The sequence below is a fragment of the Trachemys scripta genome, chromosome 5 (assembly GCF_013100865.1).
Source record: "Trachemys scripta elegans isolate TJP31775 chromosome 5, CAS_Tse_1.0, whole genome shotgun sequence".
NCBI classification, from domain to species: domain Eukaryota; kingdom Metazoa; phylum Chordata; order Testudines; family Emydidae; genus Trachemys; species Trachemys scripta.
The window spans coordinates 58,035,820-58,058,953 of NC_048302.1; the positions used below are offsets into that span (position 1 = coordinate 58,035,820).

Below are 23,134 nucleotides of genomic sequence, written 5' to 3' on the forward strand. Positions count from 1 at the left end.
GTTTGTTTGTTTGTTTGTTTGTTTGTTTGTTTGTTTGTTTGTTTGTTTGTTTGTTTGTTTGTTTGTTTGTTTGTTTGTTTGTTTGTTTGTTTGTTTGTTTATATATATATATATATATATATATATAAAAAAAAAATCTGGGGATTTGTCCTGCTTTGAGCAGGGTGTTGGACTAAATGATCTCCTAAGGTCCCTTCCAACCCTGATATTCTATGATTCACAACTCAGATAGATGTAGATTTCATTTTTAGAAAGCACATGCTATACATTTTTAAGTGATGTATTTTGAAAACTTTTCAGATTAGTTTTACAGCTATATCAGAAAATGAATGATTGATGGTTATTTCATTTATCAAAGGTCATTGAAGCAGATATTTAGGAAGTCATTGGGAGGTGAAGTATCTCCAATTCGACAGGTTAATCATTAATATTTGAAGGATTTTCTTGCCATGCTGTATTAGGAGGAGAACATCACCAGACAGACATTTAAATTGTTTTATTTAACTAAAACAACAATGTTATGTATTCTGGATTTTTTTCTTCAACAGTAAACATATAATATTATAACAAAACAAGCATTTGAATGTATTAAACATTTAAGTTTTTTAAAATCAGGTTTGTTTTTGTTAAAATTGTTTTTAATTAAAATAGTTAAATGAAATATTTAAAAAAAAATTAAAAATTGACTGTGTCATCCAGGTCAACATGAGAAACTTAAAATATTGGTTTCTGCAGCTAACTCAGTCGTCTTTACCTTCATTTTCTTGATTGTTCATAATCTGGAAAAGAAAAACAAGCTTTCCTGCTTTTTCAGGTCCCAAACGATTTCTCAATTTGGAATGAATTAGCCCAAAGGAAGAAAATATTCTTTCTACACCAGCAGAAGAAGCTACTGCTGTTAAGTGAGATTATCACTTCAACAGTCTCTGAATCCAAGTGCTTAAGTTCACTGGTGTGACTTTCTTTAAAACATCATCAACATACATATATTTCTTGAATGGTTCACCCTTAGCTTTGAACTTTATTATAGTTGGCATTATGGAGGGATGATTGCTGGATGTCCATGTCATAGCCAGCTCCTCTTCTTCAGCAGTTAAGGTTTGACCCTGGTACCGAGTATTGAGAGTATCTGCAAGAAAATGAGCTGGAGATAATGCTTGTCCCACTCGTTTTTTTTAATGCTTGTAATTTAACTCTGTCATTGCATATTTCTCTTTTTAAGATCTATTTCAGTTCCTTCCAGATTTCAACAGGATCAGCAATAGAACAGCTATTTCCCTGCATTTTGTTCAAGGCTACAGAAATAGGCTTCAGGGTACTCAGCATTTCTTCAACATTTCTCTTAAGCCCAATGTTGAGAACTTTGGCTGTGACAGTGCCATCTATTTTTTCACAATTTTATTCACAAACTGTCATCAGATTAGGCCAGTTCTTGATACAGTGCTCAAAACAGTCCACTACGGAGTTCCATTGCACATTTTGTGGGAGAGTTAGCTTGGTTCCTCCCACTTTTTTTCAGAGCAGCTGCTGCAAAGTGGTTGTTACGGAAGTATTTTGCAATTTCAACAACATTAGCCTTTATTTCTGGAACACTGAAGTCTTTGGCTAGGAGGTGCATCAAATGAGCACTGCAACTGTATGTTCTTCTTCGAGTGCTTGCTCATATCGATTCCAATTAGGTGTGCACGCACCGCGTGCACGATCGGTGGAGAATTTTTACCCTAGCAACACCCGGTGGGTCGGCTGTGGAGCCCCCTGGGAGTGGCGCCTTCATGACGCTGGATATATACCCCAGCCGACCCAGTGCCCCCTCGGTTCCTTCTTACCGCCCGAGACGGTCGTTGGAACTGTGGAGTGCAGCGTAGCTGTCCTCCACTCTCCCTAGCTTTTACTTCCCGGTTTGGTTAATTGTTCTAGTTCTTAATAGTTATATAGTTAATGTAGTTTTGATAGTTGTAGAATTAGTTTTGTAAGTGAAGTTAGTGGGCTGCAAGGGGTCCCTCCCTCTTCCTCCCTGCATGCCGCCCAGGCTCATGCTCAAGGCTCCGGGGTTTAAGCTGTGCTCAGTCTATTCGAAGCCTATGCCAAAAGGAGACCCCCACAACTCTTGTTTAAAGTGCCTCAGGGAGTCTCACCAGGCCGAAAAGTGTAAGATCTGTAAGGTTTTGAGGCCTCGAACTAAAAAGGAGCAGGACTTTAGACTTAAGCAGCTCCTTCATGGAGGCAGTCCTCAGCCCGGATCCTCCTTCGGCATGCCAAGTTCCAGCACTGAGTGCCTCAGTGCACAGTGCTCCGACGGCGACTTCAAATACTGCACCGTGGGGAGACTCGAATGGAGACCTACGGCACAGGTCCTCGCCGGCACCGCGTCCAGCGCAAGCACCTCAGCGCCATTCCCTGTCCCCAGGACAGAAGAGACCTCACAAGCCGGAGGGGGCTGCCTCCCAGCAATAGGCACTGGCACCCTCTTTGCCAACCTCAGATTTGCATCCGGCACTGGAGCGACCGAGGTTACAGGCGCCGTTATCAGCACAGTTGACTCTGGCACCGATGGAAGGGCCATTGAGTCCGGTGTTGACTAGTATGGAGGCGCCTGCACCTACCCCAATGCAGGCCCCAAACCCTGGTACAGCAGATCCTGGACATCAGGACCCCTCGCAACTGGACCTGCTACAGGGGCTAATGGATCCTGTGGCATATTCCTCATCTTCTCCAGATGAGGCAGTGGTGGGGACAACAACTTCGGGTCCCCCTCCGATAGACCTACGTGCTCACCAAGACTTTTACGCAGGGTGGCTCATAATATGGACCTCCAAGCGGAGGAGATAGTGGAGTTGGAGGACCCGTTGGTGGACATACTTTCAGCTGACGCCCCATCCGCACCATTTAGGCCAACGCCAAGACAATATGGCAGACCCCGGCCTCCTTCCCACCCTCAAGATCTGTAGAGCAGCGGTTTGGTCATCCGTACATACCTTCACCGCTCACTATGTGTTAGTTCAGCAGTCTAGAGATGATGCAGCGTTTGGCTCAGCGGTTCTGCACTCAGCGATGTCTTGCTCCGACCCCACCGCCTAGGTAAGGCTTGGGAGTCACCTAGTTGGAATCGATATGAGCAAGCACTCGAAGAAGAAAAAACGGTTATTCACCTTTGTAGCAGTTATTCTTCAAGATGTGTTGCTCATATCCATTCCAAACCTGCTCTCCTTCCCCTCTGTTGGAGTAGCTGGCAAGAAGGAACTGAGGGGGTGCTGGGTCGGCTGGAGTATATATCCAGCGCCACTCCAGGGAGCTCCACAGCCGACCCACCGGATGTTGCTAGGGTAAAAATTCTCCGACGACCGTGCACGTGGTGCGTGCACACATAATTGGAATGGATATGAGCAACACAACTTGAAGAACAACAGTTACAAAGGTGAGTAACCGTTTTTTGTTAGCTTGGGACTCTCTCTCTTAATTTCTTCTCATCTTGGATACATTTGCAGCATTGTCTGTGACCAAGCTGTGTACTAGACATTTGAACTTCTTTTCACAGTTTGTTATAGCTTTTACAGTATTCTGCTGTGTGTGCATTTCCTGATGTATCAATTGTTTCTGTATGGAAGACCGTCCCTTCTTCTGTTGTGTCACAAGCACGTACAACAGGATCATTGTGGACATTGTTCCAACCATCAAGACTCAGGTTAACAATTTTATCCGCTAGACCTTTTGCACACTGCTCAATTTCTCTTTCCTACACTTTAACCAGCAATTTGCCTGCCACATCTGCTCAGTTGGGTAGACTGTATCCTTGTCTTAATGACTGAACCATGTTAATGAAGTGTGGGTTCTCAATCATATGGAAAGGAGAGTTTGTTGCATAAACAAACCAGGCAATTTTTTCATCAATTACCTCTTTTTTTGAAATCTGCTGGTTCTTATCACAAACTTATCTATGGCTGTTTTTTTGCTACAGGTGATATACTGTGGCTATGTGACATACATGATGTGACTGAAACATTATTATTGGTAGATAACTCTGAAACCACAGAAAATAATGGTGATCTTGAAGGTGGATAGTCTTCAGAATCCTGTATGTTGAGGATGGATTCTCCTAAACAAAATAAGTCAATGCAGTTATTTAATTATTATTACCATACTGCTCATTTAGTATTACTCATTGCATTCCCTGACACTCAGTACTACTTTAAAGGTAAAATTGTAAAAGGAAGATCAGCCTATTTCAACTATTTATTTATTTTTTTATCACAACTGCATCTAAAGTGATAGTACCATAGAGTGACAACTATATTTTTTGCTCAAACATGAGAATTCAAGAATAGTCCAGAAGGAAGACAGGCAGTCCTTGAGAAAAATAGTATGAAATAAAAAAGTTTACCAACCTGAAGATCCTGCATGTTCAGACATGTTCCTTCTCAGGAGAAAGCTGTTGAAGATGATGAAAGGAACACTTCTCATGATGATGTTTCATTTGGGCAACCAGGCTTTGCATTTCTTTATTGCACTGTTTGCATTTTGCACGCATGCCTGTCTTACCCACAGGTAGAGGAACTTCATTAAAATATTTATTCTCAGTTTGTTTCTTCTCACTATAATTTTTTTTCCATGTTTCGCATCATAGATTGCCCAGCCAAAGCCACCTACTTTATACAGGGCACCTGACCTCACTAAATATTTTGATTTCTTTTCTCTATCTGCTGGTGGGAGGATAGAATAGCCACATGTCTGGACTAATCCACTGAAAAGAAAAAAATCAAATGAGAAGATAATCATTTCCCCTCTCTTTAGGTTCTCTATTTAACTTCCTCTTTGTATAGTTTATCCTTTGGGGGCGACTCAGTTTAGCTGATTGCTATTGTAAGCTTTGAACACCACTTCTATAGCATCTTCACTCTTTTTATTCCTTTTCTCGCCCATTTGTGAATGTTGATTTTTAGGTTTGTTTTTTTCCCTACGCTATGTTTCTGAAGCTGAATGCTTCAGAGTCCTCTTTGATTTTAAAATAAAAAACATTTTGTCATGTCTGACATGTTTCCTTACCTCTTGCTCACAAACATTTTGTCACCCCTTGCTCAGATTTCCTCTTACATGTCCCTTCTTTGTAAGTTTGCATATCACCATCTCTGGAAAATAGCCAGAACTTATCCTTACCCATACTATGCTTCTAATGCAACACTTAGTCATACTCTAATCACATTCTGTCTAATCTACTGCAATTCCTTTTATGGACCTTTTGTGGTAACTCCATACTCCTCAATGTGCACTTTCTCTCTTGTGCTCGCTCAGAAATGGTACTGTATTGCCTTCATTCTCTTACCTTGATAGCTCTGATTCCAACTGAAAGTTATGTGCCCGGCTGGTCATTTTTTAAATAACATTCTGTGGACTGACTCCACCTTTACCCCTCTGGTCTTGTCTTGTACTTGCCAGTTCTCCCACTATCTTGGGTGTCATCTACATTGTCAATTCAATTTAAAAATGTTTTATTGGCACAACAAAGGTATTCCAAAATATACAAGAAAGGGAACTCCTGAGTGTATCTGTCTTTGAGAGAGAGTCTGTGAGGTTGGGGGACACCGTTAAAACACTGATCTTGAAGTGTAGGCTAGATCAAACCATTTTTCCAAATCCTGCTATAACCCTGCAAAGTCCAGTACTGTGACATGTTTTGGAAACAGGGTTTGGTTTCATTTACACTGTAAGACTAAACTGTTGTAATCAGGTCCGACCTTCCCAACGCTGTAGTTGTGACCTTGAACATCTCAGTTCCATCAGAACTCTCTTCATGGAAGATCATTCTTCCACTTGCGCAACTCCATTCTATCTCGACCTCTGTCCGCTTCTCTTTGGGGCCACAGATTCCCTTCCTCTTTAAAGCTTGCTAAAAATAGCTCACCACAGCAGTAAACCATTGTTTTACACCTAAGTATCTTAACGTTCTCAGTGCTGAATTTGCTGCTCACTACACCAATGAATTGCAAGTCAATTTAGGAGTTTTACTCCTGTGGCAGTAAAAGTAAACTTTAGTTTTTAAATCCTAAGGTTTAAGATATTCAACACACTTCTTTATAATCAGACAAGCACAAATTCAGTCTTAAGACTATCTTCTTATAAATTCCTCACCAAAAGTTTCCAGTTTCTTAAAAATGCCTCCACAATATGGGAAGAAGCAATTGTGTTTCCTGAAATAGTAAGATTCTAAATGTTGAAATATAGAAACTTACATTTGCAGATGCTCTATATCCATTAGGCCTAACTTTGGAATTAAGTGGAAAATGCCTGTGGGATTGGATGGTTGGGAAGATGAAGATGGAATGAATATTAGAATAGTTATTTAGAATCAGTAACGTTCTGGTTTATGCTGTGTTTAATAAACTGACTTGAATGTACTGAACTAAATAATAATTGCTTTTACTTAATGAGATTCATCAAATCTAAAAAGTGAAGATCTGAAATCTCTCATTTGAGAATTGTAATTAGTTCTGCTCTTGATTTAACTTAAATATTTTTATTAGTAGGAGTTGAGACTTGTCCAACAAATGTTCTTGCTGAGTCCTGAAAAACTTCTAAAGAGTTTGACATTTTTCTTCAGGTTTGTTGTGCAAACTTAAATTGGGAGGAGTGATTGTGAAAGAATTGCTTATAATTATGTACTCCTTGAAGCCAAGAAATGGTGTGTGCTGTACTGTCATGAATATAGAATTTTTTTTGCTTTTTATAATAATTTTAAACTATTTGTTATGAATTTGCAGTGTACTCGTCAGATCATCTCTGAAAAGCTGGGCCGAGGCTCAAGAACAGTAGACCTGGAACTGGAAGCCCAAATAGACATATTAAGAGATAACAAAAAAAAATATGAAAATATCTTAAGATTGGCACAGACTTTGTCCACGCAACTCTACCAGATGGTGAATACCCAAAGGCAACTTGGAGATGCATTTGCAGACCTGAGTTTGAAATCATTGGAACTCCATGTAAGACTTTAATAGCATTAGAAAATAAAATATAAATTTGAGGATGAACTTCACTGGCTTATGCATGTTGTACAATAGATAGTCTTCAATATTTAGGAAGATAGCTGCTATGTAATAGCATTTGAGACTCTGAAGGAAATCATTGAAATTACAGTAAGGTCATACAGTCGTTCTTAATGTCTGGCTTTAGTTGGAATTTGAACTAAAAGACTACTAACATACAAGTTTACTCTGTATAGTAAACAATTTTGCTCCTCATTTGTCACTAATGAAATGTCATTAGAATTGTTCTAGATCATCATTTCCTGTAAAATACAACAAGCCTGTGGTGTCTATGTTTGGGAATAGAGTGGGGCTCATGCAAAAGAGGTGAGGTAACAATGTGGATTAATCATTTTTTCTTTAGCAGATTAAAATGTTTAGTTCAGTTGTTTTATGAATAATATGACCCCTTTTAGCCTCACTACGATGTTTTAGGTTCCCTTTCTTCCCCATCTTTGGCCGTTTCTCTCCCTTTTAGCTGTTTCTTTTTGTATTGTTTTCTCTGCATCTTCTTTCCTCTAGGCTTCACTCCCTACTCCCATTCGCTAAAATTATGAGATGTGAAACAGTTAATGTTAACATTTTAAGAGCCCTAATTTGTCATTAGCGTTTACACCATAGTGTTTACACCGTCAGTTGGTTACACTAGGTTCACATAGATTCATAGACAATAGGACTAGAAGAGACCTCGAGAGGTCATCGAGTCCAGTCCCCTGCCCTCATGGTGGGACTAAATACTGTCTAGACCATCCCTGATAGACATTTATCTAACCTACTCTTAAACATCTTCACAACCATGATAGCTAGAAATTTACTTTGGTAAATGAAAGCTCAGGTTATGCAGAATATGAAGATGCCATATAGAAAACACAAATACATCAATGAGTCTTATGTGTGGGAGCCTTGCATTAAAAGAATAATCATTGCAATCTGACATTGAAATCTTTTGCTATTGATAAATTGGTCCTTGCCTTTTGTCATACCTAAACTTGATTGCAATTCTCTTTGGCAATAACTTCCATCTTAATCATGCCCCCTTAACATTTGTAGCTAATCTGTATTATTCCTTTTTTTCACCATCCATTATGATAGTACATTCTGCTGTCTCAGTCACTTATAACATATTAAAATAAATATCAGATCATGGTGTTCCAGGATATAATAACCACCCTTGTTCATTAATCAATACTGTTTACCCCCTGTGAATTTAGTTAACTGCCTATTTTGCTGGTATAATTCGTGGTGTTACAATTGTCTTTAAGGGAGACACTGAATTTAGACTAATCCTAAATAGTTACAAAATGATGATCTGAAGATTTTTGGCAGTATTCTTTGAGGTGGTAATAAGGGTAATTTTTTTTATTTAGCCAAGATCCATAACTGTCTTCACAGTAGAATTGGTATCAAGAATAGGTGCTATCAATCCTGTTGGGACAGATTCTACTGAAATCAATGGGGTTTCATGGGAGAAACTTGAACAGTTGCTTGTAAAGGTCTAAAACAAAGGGATAGTTGTGGTTATGACTCTGAGCTTAATTTGTTGCCTAGACTATTGTAATCACTTATGTCTATTTAAATATACACACATTCAAACAGCAGTGATGAAATTGCATACAATATGGTCTATCATATCTGAGTTTTCCTAATAAGTATGTGTGTTTTTTTTCCCAGAGTTAATGAGTATCTGGGTAAATGACATGATTTAATTATAAACCACAGTATTTTTTTGTTGTTGTTCTTTGTTATAGGAGGAATTTGGATACAATGCAGATACTCAGAAACTTCTAGCTAAAAATGGAGAGACCCTTCTTGGTGCTATTAACTTTTTTATTGCCAGTGTGAACACACTGGTGAATAAAACAATTGAAGATACGTTAATGACTGTGAAACAGTATGAAAGTGCCAGGTAGATATTGTGTCATCAGTTATTTTCATTTAACATACAGTCTTCAAGTTTAGTCCCTATGTTTGAACTGGTAAACAGTGTTGAAAAGTTCGTAAATATAACACAACTGTCATATTTTAAATCCTGAGTACGTTCCGTCTTTACACTTATATAATACTTCAAAATGATGCAAGTTTGAAATTTAAACTTGCAAAAAATTTTCTGTTAAACTCAGATCTTTCAGAAATGATTCTATTTAGGCCAGGTCTATATTAGAGGTCTACAGCGACACAGCTGTGCCGATACAGCGACACAGCTGTGCCGATACAGCGACACAGCTGTGCCGATACAGCGACACAGCTGTGCCGTTGTAAGATTTGCTCATGTAGCCATGCTATGCCGACAGGAAAGAGCTCTCCCATTGACATAATAACCACCTAAATGAGTGGCGGTAGCTATGTCACAGCGTCTCCCGCCAACGTAGTGCTGTGCACACGAGCACTTATGCCGGCAAAACTTATGTCACGTGGAGGGGTGGGGTTCACATCTGTGAGCAACATATCCGTGAGCAACATACGTTTTGGTTTCCTATTGGGTAAAGATAGTTTGTTTGTTTGTTTGATTTTCCCCCTCCCCGCCCTGGTAGAATAATAGTGGAAATTCTGGGCGGTTACATATAGTCATGTATGAAGTAATGTTTCTGAATGAGAAATAAAATGTTCTTCCAGTTTCCTTTATTGCATTCTTTAGATAACTGGAGACACTTATCCATAGTAAAGGTATAGCTTGGTGGCAACAAAGCCAGATTTCTCAATCTGCTTCCTGATAGTATATATTTACCTTGAATAGTGGTCCATTCAGTCACTGACCAATCTTTGGAGTCTGCTGACTAGGTGCCAGCTGAATTGATGGGTATGGATACCTATCTGCTATGAACTAGATGAGACCAGTAATTCAGTGCCTAGTTAATATGGTGTCATGTACAAGCTAATTAATTTCACGTAAGAGCTCTATCAAACATATCAGGTACAGGGCCGGCTCTGGTTTTTTGGCCGCCCCAATCAAAAAAAAAAAAAAAATATCTGCGGCACGGCCGGAGCGTGGGTGCAGGACAGACTTTTTTCTGATTCCTTTTTCATACAGCAGTTCAGCTTACTATAGTACAAAGAACCATAGGATATGCCCCTGAAACTCCATCAACACTAATAGATGAGTGTGGCATCAATCAGGACACTGGGCTATGGCTTTACGGTGTGGCTGCTCACACCGTGGTGGAATGTGCAGGTGCTGATCACCCAAATTAACTCTGCAGTGAAGACATACTCTTATAACGTGGTTGAGTTGTTGGCATGTTCCCTCATCAGTATGATTTACGTTACACATGCTTTGATACATAAACAAAGTGTTGTCATTCTAGTACCTTTCATGAGCATTACATGCACTTGTATATTTGGTCCAGCTTTCTTTCTAATTTCCTGGTTTTGGTGTGCAAGTTTTGTGAAATTGTGGCTCATTTTAACTTTTTTTTCCCTCCTAGGATTGAATATGATGCCTATCGCACAGATCTAGAAGAACTTAATCTTGGTCCCCGTGATGCAAACACTCTGCCAAAGATTGAACAGTCACAGCAGCTATTCCAAGTGCATAAAGAGAAATATGACAAAATGCGCAATGATGTATCTATCAAATTGAAATTTTTGGAGGAAAACAAGGTAAGCTACAACATCACCTCCTACACTGTGTAGTGGAGTTGCTTTTTGCTAGATTCTGTCTCCTGAGATTAATATCTGATATAGCAGCACATTTTCTTGAAATACAGTCTGCTTCAAAATGTAAAACAAGAAAGAGAAGTAAACTAGATTGGTTTCTGGATTCTTATTGTACTATTGGAACATGCCTTCATGGAGTTAGAGACCTCAAGTCCCTCACTCTAAATTACTGAGGTAAAAGCATATAATAAAGATTTACTTGAATATATGAAAGTATTTCTACTGCACTTTTTCACACTTGTGTAATAGTGATCAATACATTGATTTACTAATTGATCTATGATTAGATTGTGGGCTCAAAATGCAGAGCATTATTACAGTGTTTGGGGCAGTAAAGAGACCATTTCAAAACTAATCTATCTCCTAATTAAGAATTAATAACTTTGGTGCCAAGATGTGTGTATTTAATTAATGTTAGATGAGGATTAGACTGAGGAACTGTAACGATTGTTCTACATGCCACCTTCAACTCAGAAGCAAAACTGTTCTATCTCTCGGCCTGGATCTAGGCAAGGGTCTGGTTCTTGGAGCAGTTTCCCTTTCTCATAGACTCTAAACAGGATTGCTTCTTCCTGCCCCTTTCCCTCACATACTCTCTGGTCCTGCAAGAGTTTTTCTTTTTCAGGCATGCAAGAGTCACCCCACCCCTATTTCTGTGAACTAGGAAAAATAAAGGCTTCTCATGCAAACATCTTACTACTTGTTTCTAACAGACACTACTGATCTCTGCATGGGTTTGGAAGTTAATAACAATGTCAGGGTTAGGATAAAATGAAGATTGACAAAATGGATTTTTCCTAACTTATTTCCTCTTAGATAGGTATAAAAATAGAATAGTCTTATTAATATGTGCCTGGAATGGCTAGAGTCCTTTCCTATGACTGAAGTTACTGCAAATGCCCACAGGGAAGGGAGAGTTAGCAACCTCTATCTCTAACAATGGATGAATATTTTCAGTAGCACACCAGCTCATATTGCAAAACTTTGACATTGGTAACATTACCTGTTACGCTGGCACAGGCTGTTTTCTTAAACACACCAAAAAAAAAACCAACCCTAAAACCCTTGCAGGACTCTGACTTTTCAAGAGAAAGTGTTTTGGGCCAGATGTTCAGCTGGTGTAAAACAGCTTAGCTCCACTGAAGTCAATATGAGGCCTTGTCTACACTACAAAATTAAGTTGACCTAAGTTAAGTCATCGTACAGCCACCACAGTAATTACTATGGTGGCTCCTGTCCACACTGTGCCCGCTGTGTTGGTGGTGCATGTCCTCACTAGGAGCACTTCCACTGACTTAAACTGTGTGGGGCACAGGCAGCTGGAGCGCCTCCTGCCTTCGGGCCAACAGGCAATGCAAGTAACACAGTGTCTATGCAGACACTGTCACCCTAACTACGTCGACCTAAATGCTATGCCTCTTGCGGAGGTGGAGTTATTAGGTCAATGTAGTGGGCAACTTAGATCTGCAGGAGCTGCCTTATGTCAACCTACCTCTGTAGTGTAGCCCAAACCTAAATCAGACAATACAGTTAGATTAAGCCCTTAACACAATGGGAAAAGGTGGTAGAGAACAATAAACTAGTGGGGAGACGAAAAAGGAGAAAGTCTCAGCACATACACTTACAAAAAACACCACTTCCCTCTGGTTTCCAGCTCTGCATCCACTGATTCAGCTCTTCTGAGCAATAAGATACTTTACTACACCGGCATCAGCATTAGGTCCAGAGGTTCAGATTCCTTCAAGAACATCCATACTGATAGAGCTCTGCCATCTGCAAATAAACAGCACACCAACAATGCATGGATTTGGCCCACCAGCATTTATAAATTTGACATATTTAATGAATTGTTAGCCTATCTATTCAAGTACTTAGTTTGTCTGATTATCATTGTGCTGCTTAGTGGATTGCTTTCTGGCACAGTGACTAGTCACATCCTACCTAGTGAGTAGATGGACTACCTAGTGTTTCAAAAGCAGACCGAAGATGTCAGGTCCTGGGCAAAATGCATATATTATGGGGTGAACATTTATTAGGAGAAGAAATAGTTGTAATAGATGCTTTTGTGATACTATCTGAGACCAGCAGTGTCCATTCAGAAAGGGCTGCTCACTACGCTGCATGACAGATTAAGGGCCCATCTATACTAATCTGGCAGGTTAGGCTGTAACCCTATTCCTTAGAAATCTTTTGTGCACATATTCCTGTTCACATTCTATATGTTAAACACCCCTATCCATACACAGGTGGTGGTAGATGTAATATGTATGGGTTTTAAGTGACCTCTGGGGAGAAATTTCAAAGGCACACTTGGCAGTTAAGTGCCTAACTGCTGTGTGCCTTTGAAAATCTCTCCCTTAGTGTCAACTCAGTCATCGAGGAAGAACAGGTGTTCTTAAATTACAAGTGAAGCTGAATTTTGTCTTTGCTGAATCTGTGATACGATAGGGAATAGCCAATCAGTTCAGTGCTATTGCCATTTCTGTTTTTAGAGGAGCCCCACATTAGAGTAGCACGATTGTTGCATGTCAGAATTTAGTTGCATTGGTAAGATATGCAAGGAAGCTTGCTTTTGCTAGGCCTAGCTGTAACAGGTTATAGTCCCATTGTCACAAGCACTGCACCCATGTCTTCCCTATTTATTTTGAGAAAAATTGGCGACTCTCAGGAACTAATAAAGCTTAAAGGGGTTGGCAAGTGAGAAAAAAAATTATATAATATATATATATTTAATCGCAAAAAGTGTTGCAGAGTGGGTTGAATTTATTATAATACCTGAGGTTCTTACCTACGAAAGCTTATGCTCCCAATACTTCTATTAGTCTCAAAGGTGCCACAGGACCCTCTGTTGCTTTTTACAGATTCAGACTAACACGGCTACCCCTCTGATACTTAGTTTTCATTGTGACCGGAAAAATCATGAAGTGGGGAATTGAATTTTTTTGAATTAATAGACCCTAATGACACTCAGATTGTATCACAAAAGGTTGGATTTTTGCATAAAATCTTAAATGTGTATTGAATAACTCTTCTCCATTAGTTTAGAGTCTGACTTTTTAAAATTGGTACATCCAATAAATCTCCTGTTATGTCTAAAGCCTCAAGTGTCAATCAAATGCCTCTTCATCTTTAACTCCCTCTGTCCTTGTCCACAGGTTAAAGTATTGCACAATCAGCTTGTTCTGTTCCACAATGCCATTGCCGCATACTTCTCTGGGAATCAGAAGCAGCTTGAACAGACACTTAAACAGTTCCACATCAAATTGAAAACTCCTGGAGTAGATGCTCCATCATGGCTTGAAGAACAGTGCTCAAATTAGAAAAGAGGAGCATTGTTTAACCTAGAATCTGTACATCTGATAAAAATTAAGGGGTTGGGCTAGAAGGGTTGTTGCAGTGATTCTTGCACAAACAGCTTTAATTTTTTCCCTTTTATAATACTGTAATTGAATATGGTGGGAGGGTGGTGTCTTTCAGGTGCCCAAGCATAATTTCTGTCATTTCAGATTTTGAGTACTCCTTTTGTATGTGAGGGTTGATGGCTATTTCTGTAGTTAAACAAAAAATATAGATTTGCACTGATAAGATATTTGTGGTTTCTGGTCATTGTGGTGGCTAGTCAAAATATTTCCAAAGGGAGGTTTACATGATTTGTACCAACATCTGATATTTTATATATGAATATATTAAACATCTTTAATGAATCATTTTCATGTAATTGTGTTTTAAAAAGGAGAGTAAAAATAATATTTTTCAGAGTAATAATATAAAGGCCTTCATGCAGTACCTGCACAGAGGCAACAGCTGTAATAGATGGCTGATTGACTCATGGAATTGCAGCAAATACCTTTTTTAAAGGTAGGTCTTTATCTGTCGATTGTATATTTAAAAACAAAAACTCTAAAGAAGCGAGAATCACTGTCAGTCTGAGGCTTCTAAGCACACATTTTAGCTTTGCACCAAGTGGCTAGCTGGGTGAAGCCAACCACTTACCATACTAATTCCATTTTTAAATGTTACTTTCTGCATGAAACAAATACCATATTAGCCTTAAATCACAGGTATGTGCCTTTTCATGAGATACTTCTTTCAACCAGTGTACATAATCCACAAGAGAGCCTTTTCTGTCTCTGTTCCCAACAAGGGAAAGAATACTACATAATGCTATATTTCTTTCTACACTTTAGACTAAAATAAAACTTCGGTTAACATTGATGGATTGATGTGATGTTTATTTGAGAGAAAAATAGGGCCAGTATGATTAACTGTGGAGCATACTTCAGCAGCAGGGATAATGTGGCTGATATTCGTATGTTTCATTTCTCCATCAGTAGTGTAATCCTTATTTAAATGTAACTATATATGTTAATTTTATCATAGGCATTTTAAATTCAGTATATGTGAGAGTCCTCATTTGCACATGTTCCATTGCTTTGTGCTCTGTTAAGTAAAATGAAGTACTTAAGGACTATTACTTACAATTAATGTGGATGGTATGATTTATGTACTATATGTTCAAGTGTCTTTCAGCTGATGTTTCTTAAAAGTTTGTTTTCAGTGCTTAACACAATAATGTAACTATAAATCAAACATATTTACGTCATTCCTCATTAGTTTCATAGTCTGGCAGAGCCTTCTTTATTTTTGTATTCTGTCAGAATTTCTCTTGTAATCATTCCTTTTACATTTCCCCAGAATGTACCTCCATTGTGAATTTTTTATTCATATTAAAGGTGTTTGCTGCAATATCTTTTTCTTTGTCGATAACTACAAATAGAATTCTGCTGTAATTCTCTGCAGCAAAAACTCTGAGAACCACCAGGTGAACACGACACTTCAGTTTTAGTAAATGAGCACTGGGAGCATGGTAACAGTTTTATAACCTACCACAGGGTGAGTTGACATTATACGCAAGTTAAAATCCAGTGCAAACAAATCTACTTGTGAATAAATGTCAGTGATTTTATGTTGAAGCCACTTAAATAGGTGAGCTGATACTATTATTAAGGATGAATGCACATCACTGCTGTTCATAATCACTGTTTTGCAGGGCTTCAGTTGTGCCAGAATACTCCAGAACGCCATCCCAGCACTTTAGCATAGGTGCCAACTCCATGGGTGCTCTGGGGTTGGAGCACCCACGGGGAAAATTTAGTGGGTGCTCTGCACCCACCGGCAGCCAAGCTTTGAATTTTTGCAAGTGTGTGTGTGACTGTGCAGGTGAAGTGTCTTTTGCAAATAGCCATATGACGGCACAGGAGACTCATTGAGGGCAGAGAGACAGCAGAGACATGAAGGTGGTAGACTCCTATGCTGGTACTTCAATGCCAGCTGTCAGAGCAGTAAAGGAAAAATAATTCTTCTAAAATACACATCCCAGTATATCTTCCCCGCCTGAATTGGATCTTTAAGGCTGAAACTTGTGCTGCGTCAGGCTAACCCTGGCCTGGGAGGAAATAACGGGGCAAAAATGGTGAGTGCGAACTCAGTTTAAATTCCTGTTTTTTTTATCTTGCCCCCAAGGCAAGACCATTAACTGCTAGTGTTGCTTTTAGACCTGCTTGGATGTTGAATTGCTGGATAAGACATTCCAAATATTACGTAAGTATTAATTTTACTTTGTTCCTCCACTCCCTTTTCTCATTCTATATACTACTCATGGAATGGGTCAGGAAGCTGATGTTTTGTATTGCAATGTAATGTTTCCAGCCCAACCAATTCTAGTACTTCTGGTAAGAGAGTTTCCTACAGGTGTATCTTGCTGATTTGTTTTCTTAATACTTGCATTTGTCAGTCCATACTCTTATTTATCCAGGTGTTCAGATACTAGAGTTACAGGAGCTACTAAGTACCTGTATAGATGCTGTACACCTCTGTGTCCATGTCTACACTACAAAATTGTCGACCTAATTTATGTCAGCATAGTCACCACAGTTATTAAATGGCTTGTGAGTGACCTCATCAGGAGCACTTGTATTAGTTGTTTCAGAGTAGCAGCCGTGTTAGTCTGTATCCTCAAAAAGAACAGGAGTACTTGTGGCACCTTAGAGACTAACAAATTTATTAGAGCATAAGCTTTCGTGGACTACAGCCCACTTCTTCGGATGCATATAGAGTGGAGGATATTGAGGATACACACACACATACAGAGACCATAAACAGGTGGGAGTTGTCTTACCAACTCTGAGAGGCCAATTAAGTAAGAGAAAAAAAACTTTTGAAGTGATAATCAAGCTAGCCCAGTACAGACAGTTTGATAAGAAGTGTGAGAATACTTACAAGGGGAGATAGAGTCAATGTTTGTAATGGCTCAGCCATTCCCAGTCTTTATAAGGTTGGTTGAAATTTGGTGTGCCTCCCGGTGCCTGGGGATGGGGGAGGCAAGGGGTAGTGTTAATGATCTATGTTAGTGGTAATTTGACTGTAGGGTTCCCAAGTTACAGCCCCCTCAAAGAAACTACTGCCTTGTACTTAAACTGGAGAGGTGCTAATGACAGACCTAGGTGAGATTGATGGTTGTGAACTCACTTTTCTATTAACATAACTAAGGATAAGTTAATCACAGGTCCTCCCCTAGGACAAAAGGAGTTTTTGGACTGAAGGTACATCTACATGGCAATTAAGGCCATGTCTGCACTACCATTTAAGTCTGCAAAACTTGTATGAAAAACACACACCCCTGAGCGACATAAGTTTCACCGGTATAAGTGGTAATGTGCCCAGTGCTATTAGGGTTGCCAACCCACCAGGATTGGCCTGGAGTCTCCCGGAATTGGCATTGATCTCCCGGTGACCAGCGGGAGAGCTCCTGCCGACATAGCTACCGCTGCTCATTGGGGGTGGTTTAATTATGTCGACGGGAGAGCTCTCCCATCGGCATAGAGCAGCTCCACGAGACATTGGTACAGCTGTGGCACTGTAAGGTCTCTAGTGTAAACATAGCCTAAATACCTGCGGCTGGCTGGTGCCAGCTGACGGGTTGTTTAGTTGAAGTGTAAATGTTTGGGCTCAAGCTAGAGCCTAGGCTCTAGGACTCTGCAAGGGGGGAGAGTCCCAGAGCTCAGGTTGCAGCTGGAATGTCTACACCATAGTTAAACAGCCCTTTAGCCAGAGCCCTGCGAGCCCAAGTCAGCTGGTATGGGCCCACCATGGGTGTTTAACTGCAGAGTAGACTTATTCTGAGGGGCTTCAATTTGTGAGTCATGGATAGCAATTTTATTTTATGGGGAAGATAATCAAAGTCTTTCAGGAGGGAGGGATAACTAGGCATGTGAATACTTCCTGGGAGGGATATTAGGAGGAGGAGGAGAGGAGTGTGGGGCTGTAGGGATGGGAAGGGTTTTTTGAGGAGGGGAGAGAGGTTGGGGTCTTAGGTGAGGGAGGTGTCAGGGTTGGGGGAGTAGAGGTGGGATTCTGGGATGGGGAATGTTTCGGTGAGTGGCAGGGTAACAGGGAAATAGGGGCAGGGGCACCTGTCAGTCCCACATTCTCCCCTGCTGGGGGTGTGCCCAGATCTGGGGACTCTTGGCTCTCCTGGGAGATCCATGACCATCTGCAGCAGTTGGACTCCCCCTCCCCCCATGTAAGTGTGTGTGTGTGGGGGCAAGTCCTTCTGGGAGGGTCTGAGACCCCCCCCTCCACACACACACACTCACACTCTCACTCTCCATGAGCCAGGATCTAGAGAAGTCTTGCCTCTTTGGGTGGGGAGCTGAGAAGGGGCATACTTCATGCATATCTCAGGCTTTAAAGCACTCTAAAGGGGGATGGGAACACCTACTGCGATGAATGGAGTAATTCACACATCTCAGAGCTATTGTTTCAGTTTGTATTCATCTCCATGGGGTGGTCTTATTCAGTTGTAAAGCCTCCTCACTCTTCTGTTGGAGTCACTGACGTTTTAAAACTCCATCAATTGTAATTGACGGCCCAAGCTGTCACCTCACACCTGTAATTTGAACTCTACAATTGACTGGAGAGGAGGTTCAGAATGAGCTCTTTCTGAATGTCCAACAGAGTCTCACCACTTCACTACTATCAGCCCCACTTATTATAGAAGAAATAAACAAGACCTTCATGACCCAGAAAAGCTGCTGCCAAGATAGCATCTATCCCATGTTCCTTTAGAATTTAGGGCCAAAGGGATGAGCATCAGTGACCAACCTAGTCATTACTGTACATTCTGCAGGGAAGATCCCTAAAAGCTTGCATGAGGTGATGGGGGACAGGAATGGAGGGAGCGAGTTCTATGGGAATCTCTGTGTACCTAACTCTAGGCAGGAGAAACAATAGTGTTTAATTTTTTCCTTCTTTACGTGGCATCCCTCTTTGAAAGTGTGCAGTGGATGGGGATGAGGATGAGCTTGGGGAGAGGGAGGGAATGAGTCCTAGGGGATCACTTGTGTAGCATCATCAACTCAGGATAAACATGTCTGAAGCTGTAACATCCTCCTCATAACAAAGTTTAGTCATAAACTGAAATCCCATCCTATAAAAACCCAAAGATTTAATCGTGTGGCAATAATAATAATGATGAAAGCAATGGGAACTCTTACAGGGCTGTGGCTCGATGCCCTGGTCCTGCTCTTTCTCCAAGCTGGTCACTAGGTCCACCCCCAAATCAATCCTCAGAAAATGGGCCCGAAATGTTAAATGTTAATCCATCCCGCTGGATTGTTCCATGGTATGCTCTTGGGACTGTGAGTTCCCTGTGGTTCTATTCACTTCTCCTTTCTCAAGCCTCCCAGTGAGACCCTCTGCTTGCAGGAGGATGTCATGTGAGATGGAAGGCTCTCTGTCGAGTTCCTCGTGCAGGGGGAGAGGGGTGCCAGGCATGTCACCAGACCTATTGTTTGTGGCCTTGCCCTTGCAATATGCGGCCTTCAAATGTTTGAGCCGTTCCCTACACTGCACTGCTCTGCTGTCGAATGGATGCCCTGCTCTGCCAGCCTCTCTGAGATTCTTATAAATGTGCATATATGTCATGCGCTCTTGCTAAAGTCCTGCTCCTTGGTATGTATACACGCCCCAGCTGTTCACTAGCATTCTGGTGCGTCTCCAGCTGCCTGGTAAGGTGCTGGGAGGGACAAAATTCAAAGGGCCAGTCAAGACTGATTTGAGCAAGTTGTGGAAGTGGAGCCATCCACACACAAAAAGAAGGGTTAAACTTTGAGCACGGGTATAGAAATAGTAGGTAGTTTCTGTCCATAGAGGAAAAATTGGGAGGAAAGTGAGGAGACTGAAAGGCCGGAAGAGAGAGAGGAACAGGCGTTTGGGGGAGTTATGGTGTAGAGGACTATGTAGACTTGAGGGCAGGTCACCAGGCCATTGTTATATCCATAGTAGAAAGTGGGTGGCTAAAGCAGCTGGTCACAGGTCAATGCATGTTCTTACCCCATTCCCCCAGGCAAGCATGCCAGCTGGGTTTCAGTATGCCCCTGAACACACAACCTTAGGCATTGAGTGTGGATGATGGGGGGTAGGAGCAATAACCATCCCCTTTCAGCATGCAGAAAGTTGGAAGTGTAGATGCAGTCAGCCTTCACTCCAGGCACTGTCTGTCAGTCTGGTTACAGGAGGGGGGAGTAATGACTATCCCAGATCCTAATGTGTACCCTTTCCAGGTCACCCACTAAGACTGATGTGAGGAGAATCCAAGCTTCTGTGGTCTGGATCACCAGTGTGTTTCAAGATCCTGGAGCCTGAAGAGTCCTGCCACTGCACCTGTCTCAGGCTCCGTAGGCACACACACAACACAGATTTTGTCTGGCATGATCCTCCTCTGACTGTTGGAACCCAGAGTCCAGCTGTCTTGCCCTTCTCTGGGCACAGCACTGACCGTTCACACTCCTCAGTACGTAAACACACCCCTCTCCCAGTACTCCACCCAATAGATGTGAAGCTTCTGCTTTATAGTTTAATTCCCTCAGGGGCATGCAGCAGTTCTGAAGCAGTCAGCACACATTTTCCTTACTCTAACATCTTTATGCTCTTATATTTAATCATGTGACGCACAGGAGATCCTACAAGACAATAAAACATCCTAAATGCAATGCCCCTCATTAGCTCACCCTGCAGGGTGATCTGTGAGCTGGCAGGCAGGGTCTTCCACCCCTTTGCCTACCCAGCACCTGCAGCAGCTTCCCTCATCTGGTGCAAAATGTCTCTCTCTTCCACAGGTCCTCCCTGTAAGACTCCTGCTGGGGTCTTTGGCGTTTTACATTATTCCCCCTTCTCTTCAGACAAGGAGGAAGTGTCTCCTCCGACTTAGGCAGAGCAAACCTATTGTCCCAAGGTGTTTTACTTTGAACGGATGATCACTGAGTGCTGATCATTCACCATTGTCTCTGGCCTGGCAAAGACATGACACAACTCTATAGGCTTTACATTACAGTAATTTCATGATACAATTTCATAACAATCATTCACAGTTCTAAAGTGGTACAGCCCAAACCCCCAAATCTTCACAACAGAAACATTTCTATTCTAGGGAGTGAAGACTTCAGAGCAATGCATTCCTTGCTTGTGGCATGGGGGGCCTGGGTACAGCAGAGGGGGAAAGGGCCAGTTGTGTGTGTGGGGGCAGGGAGCAGCAGGCAACCCATCAGAGGCATGGCTGGAGAGGTGTGCCAAAGCATAGCTGGTGGGGCCCAGCTGATGAGTGCCTGGGTAATAGGGTGACCAGATGTCCGGATTTTATAGGGACAGTCCTGATTTTTGGGTCTTTTTCTTATATAAGCTCCTATTACACCGCACCCCATCCTGATTTTTCACACTTGCTGTCTGGTCACCCTACTGGGTAAGTAAATTGCAGGACAATGATATGTACAATGGCCTCCATGACTTCTAATGCCTATCAACACATGTTTTCCTGTTCAATGAACAAAGACATTCAATTGGAAAAACAATGTTTATGCAGAGTTAAGGTTGCTTTGTGATCTGTTATCCCCTGGCAGACCACTGAGTTGAGCAAAACTCAAGCTTCTGAAAACCAGGAAATGCAGAGTTAAGTTTGCCCATGCACAAACATTAGTGCACTGTTTGCATTTCCTTGTGCCAAGCAGGAGGGAAAGCACTCTGCACCTCGCCACTCTTCCTTCCTGCATCAGGTCATTGTAGCACTAATGCTTGTGTAGATGGAAACTGTGGTGGTGCAGCTATGCTCTTGCACTGGGTACTCCCAGGACCGGCTCTAGGCACCAGCAAACCAAGCACGTGCTTGGGGTGACACAATTTCAGGGGCGGTATTCCAGCCACCTTCGGTAGTTGCGCTCTTGGAGGTTTTGGGGATTTTTTTTGTTTTCTTTTGCTTGCGAAAAAATCCTAGAGCTGGCCCTGGGTACTCCAGCAAAATCCCACAAAGCTGCAGTCCCTTCAGTACTCATAATGTGTAATGTCTCCTGTACTTCTGCTGATTGACTTGATTTGAATCCCTGGAGTTCCTGTAATTTTATGCATAGAATCTCTTAGAGGCCCCATGCATGCAATCTTTTATATATTTTCTTTCAAAAGATAATCTTTTACCCAGTGTGGTGGATGCACTAAGACATAATATACTAATTGGTACAATTCCCACTTTTCTTCAGTCTCTTTCCAACTGTGAATTGCTGTATCTACAAATCTCTGCTTGGGGGGCTTGTGCTGAGAACCCCGCTGTAGATCCCCGCAGTACACTGCCACTGCTACGTTTGGAGGGAGGCCTGAGGATGGACATGCTGAACAGGACAGAACGTGCAGAGTCACTTTGCCAGTACAAGTTACAACAAACAATCCAATTTTTATCATTTGAACATCTGCCTTACCCCCCTCTAATCCTTACCAAATTTGGTTATCAAAATGATTTCCGTTGTCCATTGCTCTGAGTAGGTCCTTCCCCTCTTTAATGTCCTTCATTTGCTGCTGTAGTGAGTTCAAGCTTCTTTTTCTGACCTTCAAAGCCCTTTACTACTTTGCACCCCACTTTATCTTCTCTTGTTTCTTATTGCAACAACCTTTGATCTGTCCAGGATGCTATCCTCATCTTCCACCTCTCTCCCATCAAGCTGTCTGCTTCTCCCACAACCATTCACACCTTTTACCATGCCACCCTTTCCACACTAAAAAAAGAACAGGAGTACTTGTGGCACCTTAGAGACTAACAAATTTATTAGAGCATAAGCTTTCGTGGACTTCGTATAAGTGGGCTGTAGTCCACAAAAGCTTATGCTCTAATAAATTTGTTAGTCTCTAAGGTGCCACAAGTACTCCTGTTCTTTTTGCGGAAACAGACTAACACGGCTGCTACTCTGAAACCTTTCCACACTGAACACTTTTGTTGTGCAGATCTTATAACAATTACTTTCTTCTCTTTAGCCCTTGAAGTGCTCTTCTTTTGTGAGGCCAGCATGAAATGAACCAAATTATAAAGGCTGGTCGTGGAGTAGTTTAATATAGTTAATATTTAAACAGGAATAAACAACCCAAAA

General features: G+C 41.3%; 1 protein-coding gene across 5 annotated transcripts in view; it reads left to right on the forward strand.

The window, feature by feature from the left end:
• Nucleotides 1–15,416, forward strand: part of ARFIP1 (ADP ribosylation factor interacting protein 1) — a 65,925-nt gene extending 50,509 nt beyond the window's left edge. For all 5 annotated transcript variants that reach the window (XM_034771006.1, XM_034771007.1, XM_034771004.1 and 2 more), the window contains 4 exons: nt 6,753–6,974; nt 8,765–8,922; nt 10,439–10,613; nt 13,826–15,416. In XM_034771006.1, the coding sequence (XP_034626897.1) occupies nt 6,753–6,974; nt 8,765–8,922; nt 10,439–10,613; nt 13,826–13,990 (720 nt within the window). In that variant the 3' untranslated portion in view covers nt 13,991–15,416. The remainder of the gene's footprint in view (nt 1–6,752; nt 6,975–8,764; nt 8,923–10,438; nt 10,614–13,825) is intronic.
• The last annotated feature ends 7,718 nt before the right edge of the window (nt 15,417–23,134 follow it).